Source organism: Gymnoscopelus braueri (genome assembly GCF_963280865.1).
Source record: "Gymnoscopelus braueri genome assembly, chromosome: 2".
Taxonomy (NCBI): domain Eukaryota; kingdom Metazoa; phylum Chordata; class Actinopteri; order Myctophiformes; family Myctophidae; genus Gymnoscopelus; species Gymnoscopelus braueri.
This window is the reverse complement of record NC_137604.1, coordinates 47,909,628-47,923,085: the sequence shown is the minus strand read 5'-3', so window position 1 is coordinate 47,923,085 and position 13,458 is coordinate 47,909,628. Positions and strand designations below refer to the sequence as shown.

At 40.6% G+C, this 13,458-nt stretch overlaps 1 protein-coding gene across 2 annotated transcripts in view; it reads left to right on the top strand.

Annotated features, from left to right (window-relative positions):
- The first annotated feature begins 3,236 nt into the window (after positions 1–3,236).
- The window catches only part of LOC308075533 (SEC14-like protein 1), a 35,563-nt gene continuing 25,341 nt past the window's right edge, over positions 3,237–13,458 (top strand). For both annotated transcript variants that reach the window (XM_080415472.1, XM_080415471.1), the window contains exons 1-2: positions 3,237–3,357; positions 5,392–5,481. In XM_080415472.1, the coding sequence (XP_080271598.1) occupies positions 5,419–5,481 (63 nt within the window). In that variant the 5' untranslated portion in view covers positions 3,237–3,357; positions 5,392–5,418. The remainder of the gene's footprint in view (positions 3,358–5,391; positions 5,482–13,458) is intronic.

Below are 13,458 nucleotides of genomic sequence, written 5' to 3'. Positions count from 1 at the left end.
TTCTCCTGGTATTTGGAGTTAATGGTTGAAAACACAAGTGACAGACAGTGGAATCTTTTATATATTTTCAAGGCCTAATCATTTTCACTTGTTTTGTAATCATAATAATTAATAATACAATACTCTGTTTCTAAGATGTGATATGATATGATATGATATGATGATATGATATGATATGATATGATATGATATGATATGATATGATATGATATGATATGAAGAAGACCTTAATAAAGCCTTGACTGGGAGCTTCTTTTAAAATTACAGTGTGCAGACTTTATTATTTCTTATATATTTCCACTGTTGGTCCTGCACCTGTCATCCAGATGTGCCAGTTTTAATATTGTTTCTATGCTATATGCTCATGATGACATTGTTTTCTTTAGAATGGGCTGCAAATGTAATAAAGTATCAAAGAATGAAAAAACACAAATTAAAGTAATGGTACCTCAAAAAGTGCACTGACTTAAAGGGATATTTCACTTTCAAAAAAACTTTTGGTCATTTTATCGTCTATTCAGGCTTTTGTGAACCCCCCAGACAGTTTATAAGTTGCTAGATTTAGTATTTAGATATTTGATATTCATTTTATCAGACACGCCCCCTTCCTATACAAACCCATTATAACTTCAAACTCCATTTTAACCCGTTAGATTCATCAAAAACACCCGTCCTTGGTTCTGCTGACTCACCCTGCCATCCTAATGCGTGAGGGGGCCGTGTTTTTTTGATTACTTTTTTCATTTATTTTATTTAATTTTTTAATGTATTTAATTTTTTTCATTTTCCAAAAAAAAAATCTAAAATAAATGAAAAAAGTGTCTGATAAAATGAATATCAAATATCTAAATAATGAATCAAGCAACTTATAAACTGTCTGGGGGGCTCACTAAAGCCTGAGTAGACGATAAAATGAGCAAAAGTTTTTTTGAAAGTGAAATATCCCTTTAACTACTGTAGTAAATGTACTTAGTTACTTTCCATCACTGAATCCAGCTGGTATTTGGAGTCAAATGGTTCGACCCCTACACGTGAAAACACAAGTGACAGACAGTGGAATCTTTTATTTAAACACAAGGCAGCACTGTGGGAAAGAATCCGTTTAGATCCCATGGGCTGAAGGATCAGTGGTCGCTCGCGCATTGATTGGTTAATTGGTTGTCAGTCAGTCGCAGGCGATGGTTTAAGGTTTAAGCTAAACTCGTGTAAATAAACCAGAGCGATGGTCGTCATAGCCAAAGTGGCCGACCCTCCGAGGCTCCGAGCTATGGGATTGGGATTTATAGACAAAATTAAAATAATAAAAGGAATGGGGAGGAGCAAAGTTATGATCATTATCATCACGGCGTGAAAGGCCCGAGCTCCGTGAGAAAGTCCCGTGGCTTATGATGCTGTTACTACTACGAATCATAACTATCAAATCCAGCCTGTGTGTAGCTTTTGGTGCTGAAGACAACTCGTCATCAGTGTTGCCAGGTTTTGAGAGAGAAACAAGCAACCAGGTCTATAGTGCAGCAGATTAGTGGCACAATCGTTCACTTTGTGATACAAGCAAAACATTTGGCATGAATAATGGCTAGGACCTACTTTTTCAGAAAAGCCCGATAGCCAACAAAAAATCCAAGATGGTTGTCGCATAAAAATGTGTAAAACAAGGTTTTTCAGTGTAGAACTTGAATGAATATTTTAATGATCTAGTTATCAAAATGTATGTGTTTTTTTTACGATGGTGCCATTAAAAAATCAATATGGCATCTAGTTTTCAAGATCGCGGCCATTTTCGACTAAAATTCACAGTTTTCTGTTGTAATTCGATCAGAAATGAAGTTTCAACCAGATGTAGAGTTGTCCAAGGTCTAAGTCTTTTTGATCTATGCATTACAATGTTGTAATCAGTGTCATTTAGTTGACATTCTTATTATAAGAGAGATCAAAGCACAACCAGGGCACACTGGTGAAATCATTGCTGTGAGACTCAGTGTCAACAGTTGCGTACAGTGTACTCACTGTAGTTGTAGTCTACCAACTGTAGTTATAGTATAATTTAGTGTCCCAAATGCTATCTAGTTAGCCCTGTATTATACACCAACTCAGGGCCGGCCACTGGCATAAGCAGTCTATGCGGTTACTAGGGCCACAACCACTAGGGGGGCCATGGAGTCTGTCATAGTCACAGAAATTGTTCAGACTAATTGAGAAACCTGTGAACATTCCCACCTCAGAAGATCACACTTCTTGAGAAATCTCTCATCTTCCTGGCACTTACAGGGGGAACTAGCCCATGCAAGGTTGAGGAGGTGACTCATAGGGAAGTAAATTGGGTATCACACTCTGTGATGATATGGAAGAGGAGCAGCCATGTTTCATCTGATGTACTCTTCTATGGTTTCAGCAGGCGCAGGAAGAAATGCCAAACTCGCAGGCAATCAAAAAGTGTGATCCTATGTTCTACCTGAATGTTCCAAAATGCTCAATTAGCCTGAACTGTGACTGTGACAGACTGATATTCTGGTGCGATTATCTAACTACAATAATACAACTAACTAAACTACTGGTTGGTGTATATACAGGGCTAATAAGATAGCATAGTGGCATTTGTAAAAAAAAACGCGAATCGGCCCGTTATAGCGCCACAATGAGGCTGATTTGAAAAGTTTTAAGTGATATTTCTTGCTCGGCCTAGTGGGAATGTGCGTGCAAAATTTCACGGAAATCGCACACTGCGTTCATTATTTGAGGCATTTTGTTCAAAACGGAGCACTCTTGCAAAGTTTGGAAGCCAATCTTAGCCAATCAGGATGGAATATGAAAAATGTGTAAATACAAAAAAAAATGTTTTGCAAAAATTGACCTCCTGGTGGCGCTATGCCCGATCTGAAAAATTCGGTGCAGGCTGCAGAGGTTCTGCTCTGGCATCCAGGGAGTGTGTGTGCGTGGCGTGCACAGTTTCGCTGCGATCGGCACAACGGTGCCAGAGATTAGCTGCTCGCAGACAGACTCAAGGACACACGCATGCACGGACGGACGGACAGACAGACGGACAGACAGGGTGCAAAACATAGTCTCTGCCACGCCTTCGGCCTGGCGGAGACAAAGAAGCCCAAAGTCGCTTATAATAAGCGGACCTGGCAACACTGCTAGTCGTCATATTATGGCTTGGTGGTGGTGACACACTGGTTTAGCATAACAAAGCTGCTCCTCCTCCGGTGCTGAGCTGCTCACCGCCCGGTGACAACTAGAAAGCTTCGGCTGGGGGACTTGGAATGGACAGAGTTACCTCCTCGGGTACCATTTTCACAAGAACCGAGGAACACAAATCGGTGTAAACTTAAGATTTTTGTTGCCGTCAAGTTGCTGGTAAGTAGCCTTTATTGTGATTGAGTTCATTTCAATCGTCAGTGAATTTGGACAGCAGAGTGGCTCTGACTGTCGTATCTTACCTTGGAAAGATATTGATTGATTGAATACTTTATCAACAGTTTGCAGATTGTACAGACTGAGGTAGATTGTTTACAAAGATTGTTAAAAGGATAACAATTAACAAGAAAAGCCCTGGGGGCTTGTTTCCATTGTGGTCCTGTGTATTCAATTCTTATCTGTTAAGATGTTAGCAGCAACATGTCCACTTTCTTGATGACAGATGATGACAAAAAGCACCAGTAGTTATGCAGTCATTTAAAGCGAGGCACGAAATGTTAAATGTTCAACTTGATCGGATAGCTGTGTTGTTTCTTAATTGAACACAAGCTTCCACGTTTCTCATGTTGTTTGATCTGTTTGTGAAGTTGCTTACAGAACCAGAAACATGACGGTAAATATAACATTTCCGTTAGAGAGAGAAACACCACTGAGACTCGTGTTTTTGTGTTCCTTTCGTGTTAGTTTGTTTATGGTAGTCCTCCCGCTTCTACTCTGATAATCCCTTGTGAAATAATGCTGTAGCGTTAATTTAACACACCTACATTAGAGCATCATTATCCTATACTGCAGCTGCGGGAGTTATATAAATCATAAACTCATGTATCAGCATGCTATGTTGAGCAAAAAAACACCTGAGCTATAAAACAGCTTGTCCTTGGCGTACCCTTTTTTTTTTATTTAGCTTGGCTCACATTTTTTTGCTCTGTACATTTTACCTGGAATGACAGACATGCCCCCTTTAAGCAGCGGCATCCCATTCACACGTTTGTTTTGGTTGTAAATGACAAACATGTCCAAAACAACCCCCTATCAATTAAAAAAAGATCTAGAACGCTCCCACTGTTGTACACCTGTCACCCTGTTCACTCATGCAGACAGCCAGGTCCTGTTTTCTAGCTTCTGTTATGCGTTTGAGGTGAGCAAGTGGAATGCACTGCTACAATGAATTGAACATGGTCATTCAGTCATTAAAGGTAGGATATAGTGATTTGCAATTATTAAAATAATTGCAAAATGGGTCTATGTTTTGATAGTGCTCGTTACTATAGAGTGTCCTGTCCATGTAATGAGTCTCCAATATCTCTCCAGCTCTTTATTAAACAGAAAAAGCATTTTCAGTGCTCTCTCCTGATTGGCTTAAAATGTGTCACCTACCTGAAAATGTACTATATTCTGTTTACTAAAGAGCTGGAGAGACTCCTGTGACCGAACAAATGCTCTGTAGCAATGATTACTATCAGAATATAGTACTTAAACCTTTTTAACAAACCCCCCCCCCCCCCCCCAAAAAAAAAATCACTTACCCTACCTTTAATTTCATTTGACATCTGTATTCCATTCAATTTCAACACTGTAACTTATCTACAGACTAGTAATTATAACCATAGTAATAGGCCTATATGTTTTTCCTAGTTGCTCTGACCTCACAAATACTGGACTTTGTACATTGACCAGTACGGTTGACCCTTAAATTGTGCTTGTAGTAGTACGACTTCTCCATTAGAACTGATAGTTTGCCTTCGCCTGGGTCAACCCCTGTTTTCTGGCTTTGAAATTCCATTGCAGTGGTCCCTGTGTGTTGTCTGTGATGAATGGGGGGCTGCATCCATTGATCAATGGGACATGGATCCAAGGCCATGGCTCAGGAGTCAGGACAGCTCCCAGTAGTATATCAGCACACAGACAGTTCGTAGTGCTAGTGTTACAGGCTTCTGGCACGCGCACACTCACACACACATGCTTCCAAACAGACATCCCAATCACACCATTACCTAATTACGTGTCAAGCACACAGAGGGAGACTGTGCGTACAGACACAGCGATGTTGCTGTTATTTTGGCACCCAGTCAAATACATCTCTCTAGATCACACAATCTCCTGTCTCTTTCCCACCAAAGCCTATGATTAAAATTGCACATAAAGTCGAAAGCCATTTGTTTTCTCTCTCACTGTTTTTTTGTTTAACTCTAGGTTGTTGGTGCCATCGTGATCCCCACCATGGTGCAGAAGTACCAGTCACCTGTGCGGGTGTACAAGCATCCATTTGAGCTTGTGATGGTGGTAAGTTTCTGTGTTTACCCGTCTGCAGAGTCCTGACCTCTACTCCACATGAATATTACATGCATAAATGGGGAGTTATGTAATCATGATGTGTGGGTGCTTCAGAGATCACCTTCAGAAAGAATTGATTGCGCAGTGTAGACTGAGGAAAGTGCCTCTGCTGTGGACAGACCCCAGTCTGTAGTGCAGGCATGTCATTCTGTGTTAAGAAATTTTTGTCGTCACATTGCTGTGTGCTAGTGTCGACTCTACAGTAAAATCCTCAGTGTTCGTTTAATTCTGAGTGTACAAATGGAACTACCGGTAATTGGACCCTTCCATGTCCATTTGATTCCCCCTCTGAGAGTGTACAAATGTGGGACATCGTGTACTGGCTTGTTTTGGGCTGTTTGCTAGTCATTCAGCTAATTTGGTGTTTTTGTCATAGCCAGGATGTACAGCATTGATGGTAGGCTACTGACTCACTGACTTCTGACATATGGGAGGTGAAAGTTCAACAGTTAAAAGCCTCTTCCACATATGAACTCTGGTAAATGTCTCGGGAATCTGGTCGGTAAAACCAGGCTCGCCTGGACGATATCAACCGGTGTGTTTGTGTTTGTTCATATGAAAAAGTGGACGTCTGCCAACTGGTTTCTCGAGTTGCTTGCAATGTAAACATGGAAACTAGTAGCGTGCCGTGCTTGCTTGGATGAGGGTTAAAGCTTAACTGGTTATGCCTAAAGTGTGGACTGAACTGGCTGTCCTCCGCTCCTTCCTCCTCTGTCGTGTCTAGGACACACACATGAATTCTGCACCATCTAGCATGCGTCCAGCTGGATCTTAACACAGGGTCATTATGCCATGAACATTGTTCAGTGAGGTGTGGACCCCTGTGCACTCAACCCCTGCCTGCATATACAACCAGGCTCTTATGTTGAACAGCGGTACCACAGCGTTGGGCGGCTGTAGTCCGCGTTTGTGGCGTAAAAAGATTCAGTGCTAGGTCAGGCTTTCGGTGAGCACTGGCTCAGCTGCTTCTATTCTCTGTGGCAGTGCTTAATTTGTAAATGATTAGGTGCCGGAGCTCATGAACCCGTTAGTCTTGCCAAAAAGAAATAGCCAGAGAGAGGAAATATGGAAAATCTTGTTTTAAAACAACTACGGTACACATCCTCCCTTCACCCATCTTTTTCCTTCGTTCCTTTCCCTTAATCCCTAATAATCTCTCACCATTTCCCATTGGCTATCTTATCCGTCCTATAGTGCTGGAGGACTGTAGATGGAAAGGATGTCATGGAGAGCTCTGGGCTCATGCATGCTCCTCCTGGTAAATATTCTTAGAACCAGTTTGTGTGGAAAAACCCCTCTCACCTCCCTACAATGACTTCTTGATGCTGCTGGTACTGGGAGCTGAGTGGAGAATGAATGCTTAATACTGTACTTCAATGAGTCGCACTCGAACATATCAGTGGCATAGGTTGTGTCACACACCGCTACTGGAAAGCTTCTTTTGCACAGTGGTATGAAGAAAGTTTTGGGCAGCTTAGAGCATGGGTTCCCAAACTTTTCAGCCCGCGACCCCAAAATAATGCGGCCATTGACTCGCGACCCCACCTAACCGTGGAGGTAATTTATGCACATAAACTTGCACGTTCGGTGCACATTTGTAACGTATTAAAATGGTAAAATGTACTATTTGTAATCCATTTTAGATTGTATTTCATTCATTCTGTTGAATTAAAAAAAAATAAAAAAATGTATGACCCAAAATAAATTCGCGACCCCACCGTCAGTGACTTGGGGTCGCGACCCCAGCTTTGGGAACCCCTGGCTTAGAGTTTAGGAGGTGTTACTTGTGTCAGTGTTTTTATTAAACGAAGTGATAGCCTTTTTTTGGTCACAGGTTCTAGCAGTTGGAGACATTGCATGCTGTCATGCCCCGACAAAGAAGGCCAGTCTGTGGCCAAAACATGTCTGTGTTTACTGTATTGTTCCATAATGAACTAGTTTGTCTTTACTTTAATGTCCTGTCCTGTGAAAGAAACCAAATTTGCATTTGTCTAGTTATCATAGCTTATAAATATAAATTACTACATGATGTTACTCTGATGTGAAAATGTGTTCAGACAATGATAGGGAAAGTAAAACATAAATAAAACACAGAAAAATATACTTCAAGTATTACTTTAAAATGAATGCTTTGATTTTTTCTCTGCTGATATCTTATATGACAGGATATCTGCATAATGAATTTATGCTCTATTAGTCAAGTAATTATGAATGTCAAGTAATTATGAATGTTTTGACCTCATCTGGCCCATCAGTCAGGCCTACGGTGAGTGTGAAAGTTAGCCTGATGATCTGTGATTAAAACAAGTGATTGAAACATGCAACAGAATCAATTACTATGTAAAGCATTAATCCATTGCATGATATCGGTTTGTCTATTTCAGTGTACCTGTATTTTCCACCTTTTTGGATAGACTGGCTCCTGACTAGATTACTTATCTAATGATGAGTTAGTTGGCAAACATTGAGCACTCAACGTTTAATTTCCAAACAGCACACATGAGTTGAGCAAGCATTAGATTCTAGACAGGTGCTAACAGTCTTCACCTGGACTGATGGAGGAAACGGGATGGCTATATCCCCTTAAAGTAGGCTAGATTGAGCATGTCTATAAATAGGGGGCTCGTGGATCATTACACCTGGGGCTATGCTGAGGGTAGAGAACGGCAAGAATAGTACATCATCATCACCCTCACTTGGGCTCTAAGCTCACTCATTCCTGTCGCACAAGCTTTTGTGGATGGAATGGGCCCATAGCTCTGATGAAATAGAACGGGAGATGCAGATGAGGGCACGTTTTGCCACAGACATCTGTGGAGATAATTTGTTGCGCTTGGTCAAAAATAGCTTGAAATAATGATTGACTGAGAACCAGTAGGGTCATTAGCGAGTGACTAAATGAATGTGCCAGGAGCAGAGGTTGACAGCCTCACAGGTTCTGTCCCGTCTTGTGGCTCTCTCTGCTGGGAAAAACTATTTTTGCATACACTCCAGAGGAAACTTCATGGTGTGTCACAACACTTTCTCGTTCTCATTATTGAAACTCCAGTGAAATGGTGTGTGTCAACACTTGCTCGTCATTATTGAAACCGCAGTGAAATGTCTCCTTTTTACTTCCCCAATTGTAGTCTTACAGGATCAATGATGACAGCAGTCTGGCGCAACCTTTGCATCCTGTCCTTGCGTTGTTGTTGAGCTGAAATTATTTTAGACCATAGACATAAACTTATGACACTGACTTAACAGAATTATTTGTGCAGGAAGGCCTGCCATTTATTTTAAATTTAAATCTCACTTCAGTGCACATTTTAAGTTGTAGACTATAGAAAAAAGCACTGCAATGCAGAATGCCTGCAACACTCCAGATTAAACAACAGTCTTAAGGCTCAACAATATCATGAAACTGAGAAAACAGCCAGCACGTTGCTCTGTCCGTGGTATTATGTGAAAAGGACATTTACTGTGTAATGGCCGCTTTCTCAGTTTGAAGTTGTAGACTATAGCCTAAGACTAAGTAGTATGTGGAATCTATTGCACAACCCAAAATGAAGGCGCACATGAAGGAAAGATGACAAGAGCTAAGCCTATGAAATTGAACATTGCATTTGATGGAAGCGTGTGCGGACACACGGTACAGCATCTCTCTCTCTCTTTTTTAAAACATTGTTTACTGTTGAGGTTGAGCTAACCAACACTTGCAAAATTCCACCATAATATTACGAAAATTCCGGAAAGGTCCTAGCCTAGAAGGTATTGCATACACTGATGGTGATGGAGAGAAATGCAACTTGCTGAACTTCAGTACAAAACTTGGAACTTAATCTCAGACATGCAAAAGTGTCACTTTTCAGCTACAGTCACCTTTTTGAACCCACATAGGGCAATTGTGTGACACCTGACCCGAAAGAAAACATCTTGTCACCTTTTTCACCTCGGGGCTGTTTGCATGCCTGTAATCTGTTGATAATGTAAACTGAGTTGACAACACTGCTGTCCTTTTTATCAAAACAGTTTGTATCAAAACAGCAACCAGGGGATCGTTTGAGTTCCAATGAAATATATGCATGCATGTGTGCATGCAAATGACTTGTTCTGTGATAATCATCTAATCTCTCCTGGAAGTTGAACTTTTTAAAAGAGGGAGCGATCGGAAGGAAGTCCAGCAACAATGTGGTTATCGACAGCCCCTGCCCACCTCACCCACCCCCCCGTCCCAACCCAGTCGCTACTGCCCCTCGACATCACCCGGCATGTCTCAATAACAGGAAGTGTACTCTAGTCTGTTGTTGCTATTACTGCAGTAGTCTGCTTGCATAGCCCATGATCGACAGCTCCTCTGGGAGTAACAGAGGAATGTAAAAAAAACACAACCAATCGCTCAAACTATTATCTCGGCTCCCGAGAGAAAAGTGCATGGTGGTGGAAATGCATCCACTGACGCAGGAGGACTTCACCATCGGTGGAGAAAAAATCAACCTGATGTTGATTTTACAGTAGAATAGCTGCAACATCATCAGAGCTGCATTCAGAGAGACGGGAATTTACCTTGAATGCATTTATTTGGTAACAAGAAGAGTGGGCACATCCAATGTTAAATTGGCTATTTTTGGAAAAAGAAAAATGTGAAAATGGTCTTAAGCAATGTAAAGTAGGCTATACATGATTAGAACATTCTTGAACATTCAACAATAATGGCCTAATATTTCTACAATTACCTATAGCAGTAAATATACTTTTACTGCTCCTAGTATTGATGATCTCTTGTATAGTATTGTATGTCTTTATATGTCTTGATGAATTGAATACACAGGACCACAATGGAAACAAGCCCTCAGGGCTTTTTGTGTTATCCTTTTAGCATTATTGTATAACTGTAAATCTGTACTTTTTGCAAACTCTTTATAAAGTATTAAATCAATCAATCAAACCTGTATATCCAGACATTTTGGTAATAAACAAGAAGTTGTTGGGTACATTTAAGTCTGATAATCATGTACCGTGCATGTTCAAATCATGTATACTTTACATTACTTAATTTACTTTCCAAATTCTTAATTTATTTACCTTTTTTGAAGAAATGGCCAATGTATTATTGAGGCGCCTCTTTTTGTATCCCTTTCTTTCATTTTAGATTTTAGTATTGGCTATTCAAAAATAGCAGAAATACAAGCTCACAGCACGTCACTTCGTGCCGCACTGCGAGCTTGTACATCTGCTATTAAAAATAATTAATAAATTTGAATTACAAAAAAGTTTGAGAACTACTGATTTTAGACAGCCTCAGGTCTTGATGGGTTAAGAAGACAGACACATGCTAGAGAGGGTTTTGAGTGACTGAAAGCCAACACCATACAATGTGCACATTGTAATCCATTGAGGGACAAATAACTCAAGTCCCTGTGTATCTAACTGCTAGGACGGAAAGAACAGAGCGTTCCATGCCAGTGTGACTCACATCTGGGCATTATCAACAATAGCGGAAATTTACTGTCAAATCCTCTTTACCCCCATCAGCTGCACCAGGACAATTATGGCTTTACATATAGCATCCACTGACCGTACACTGTCACGCCAGTGACTCATTTTCTTTTTTTTTCAAAATCAAGTGGATTTGTTGACTAGATGTCGTTGGTAAAGCCCCTTTAATGGTGAAAAGAGCTTTGGTTAATAATGGTGTTACAATTGTGCACAGATGAGTGGCTCAAGAACATTAAAATTAAAAGCTATACGGTGAGAGTTAGATGGGGGGAATAGAACATAATTGTGTGACACATGGACAAGACATGGAGCAGTTAAGATAATTAAGGGCTAAAAAGACAGAGTGACAGAGATTATGTTAGCCACTTATTGGGCTTAGCCCCCCACCCCGCCCCTGTCTAATCACTCGACTGCCAACGAGTGACATCAGTACAGGTTTCATAATATATATCCGTTTGGTCTTCTGCCACTGGGGCCCAGTCTCTCTGCAGAAACACACGAGGTGGTACTGTAGGCTAATTGGGATTCTTGTAACGGTATAAGCAGAGCTCATTTCTGAAGACCATCAGTACATTTCAACAAAGTGCTGTCAAGTAGGTAGACTCAGGCCAATTGACTTTTAAACAACTCGGTTTAGTTTGCATAATTTGGGTATCTAGTAATACTTCTTTTGGTTGAAAATCAGTTCTGTCCAAGTGACGTCGTACAAGGAAGTATGAATTGGGTATAACTCAAGGAACTACTGTGTTAAACACTATTCCTGGATCGTCTCCTCAGCTCCTCTCCGTTCTATTCTCCTGAGTTCACCTCACTTCTCTGTCCACTCCTTTGTTTGTCCCCTCTATGTACCAGGTGTTTGTCACTGAAATGCTGCCAGTGTGAGAACAAGGCCTTTGGCCAGCCAAATGAAATAGACACTCGTCACATTGATGCCTGTGAGGTTTGGCAGGGCACCATAGATAGATAGATATATACTTTATTGATCCCGAAGGAAATTTGTGCACATGGCTGTGCACTGGGCTGTATTGTTAATTTTTTGCTGGGTTGCATACCTATCTCAGGCACGTCTTTATACTGTAGGCATTATAGGCTAATTCTATTTTTTTTTTTAACTGCAAAAAAGTTGTGAGCTTATATATGGGCTCTTTTCGCTGAGCAACACAGCCGTGAGACCATTTATGAAATGGGGCTTAAGTGGTCAACTATACCACAACAAGCCCATCAGCTCATGGAAACAGAAGCTACCACAAGGCAGTCCTCTCTCCATGTGAATTGTTGTAATGTATGTCATTGTGTACTGTTTGTGTTATGTCTGTTTGTGTTATTGTTTGTGACAAAGTCCTGTATAGGCCTTATTACTCTACTTTATGATTTAGTTAATGAAGCTCTGGCTGAGATTATAATCACTTACTTAAAGGGATAACAATTAGGATTTGTCGTTTGCTGTTGGTAAACACAACATTCAAAGTTGTCCCCTTGTTCCCGGTGCAGGGAGACCAGAGGGCACACCTGCTGCTAAAAGGTTGATGCCCAGAAACATTACCAACAAACTCAAATAAAACAAAATAGGCGTGTTGACTTAGTTTTTTGCCAAACTAGTTCAGGTCACCTCCCATCCCTGTCAGTTAAATTGGGTCACAGCAGGTTTTGCGAGTGAATCAAAACATTGTATCGTTCCAGAGCCCACGGTTCCAAAGTTGTCTCATCCTGCTTCTCTCAATGTGGCCCACTTTATGGAATCAGATCTGTATCAAAATCTTTCTAAAAATGTTTTGCAGCAGTAAATATACTATATTGTATTGATTTTTTTTTTCGTGGATAGTAATTTATATATAAATATCAAAATTATTAATTAATTTTGACTCCCTACAGCTCTGGAATGAATAGTTCTGCGGCTGCCAGGCTTACATTTTAATTGACTCACCATGTCCTGACCCACTTCCACTCGGGCCTGGTTAAGGCTTGACAGCCCAGTTCTCCGGCCCTGAAGTGCTTTACCCCATTGTTGCTCTTAATCTGCACATAAGCCTCTTGCATCACTCGTACCTCTAAATTTCCGCCACATTCTAAGCAATTTCTTTATCATAGCCTCTTATCTTTTGACCTGGATGATAATTTGTGATTTTTTAATTTGATTACTCACTTTCTCTGATTTTTGTCTATTTAGATTCAGGTTGAGAATTTTCGCTCCAATTTTATGAATGAATCTCTCTGAGCCATGCCTGCTATATCAATTCACTTATTGCAGCACACGCTGTCAACAAAGAGACATTTCAAGAGTTATGGTCTGCCTTGGGAGAAGGATGCTGTATCTTTCTGCAGGCTGTTAGGAGCTGCATTGATCAAACCGATAATGACAGAAATGTTAATCCTCATTATTTTGTTAGATATCAGAATCTCGCTTATTAATAATGATGTGATGTTTTCATAGAAGAACATTTGTTGGCA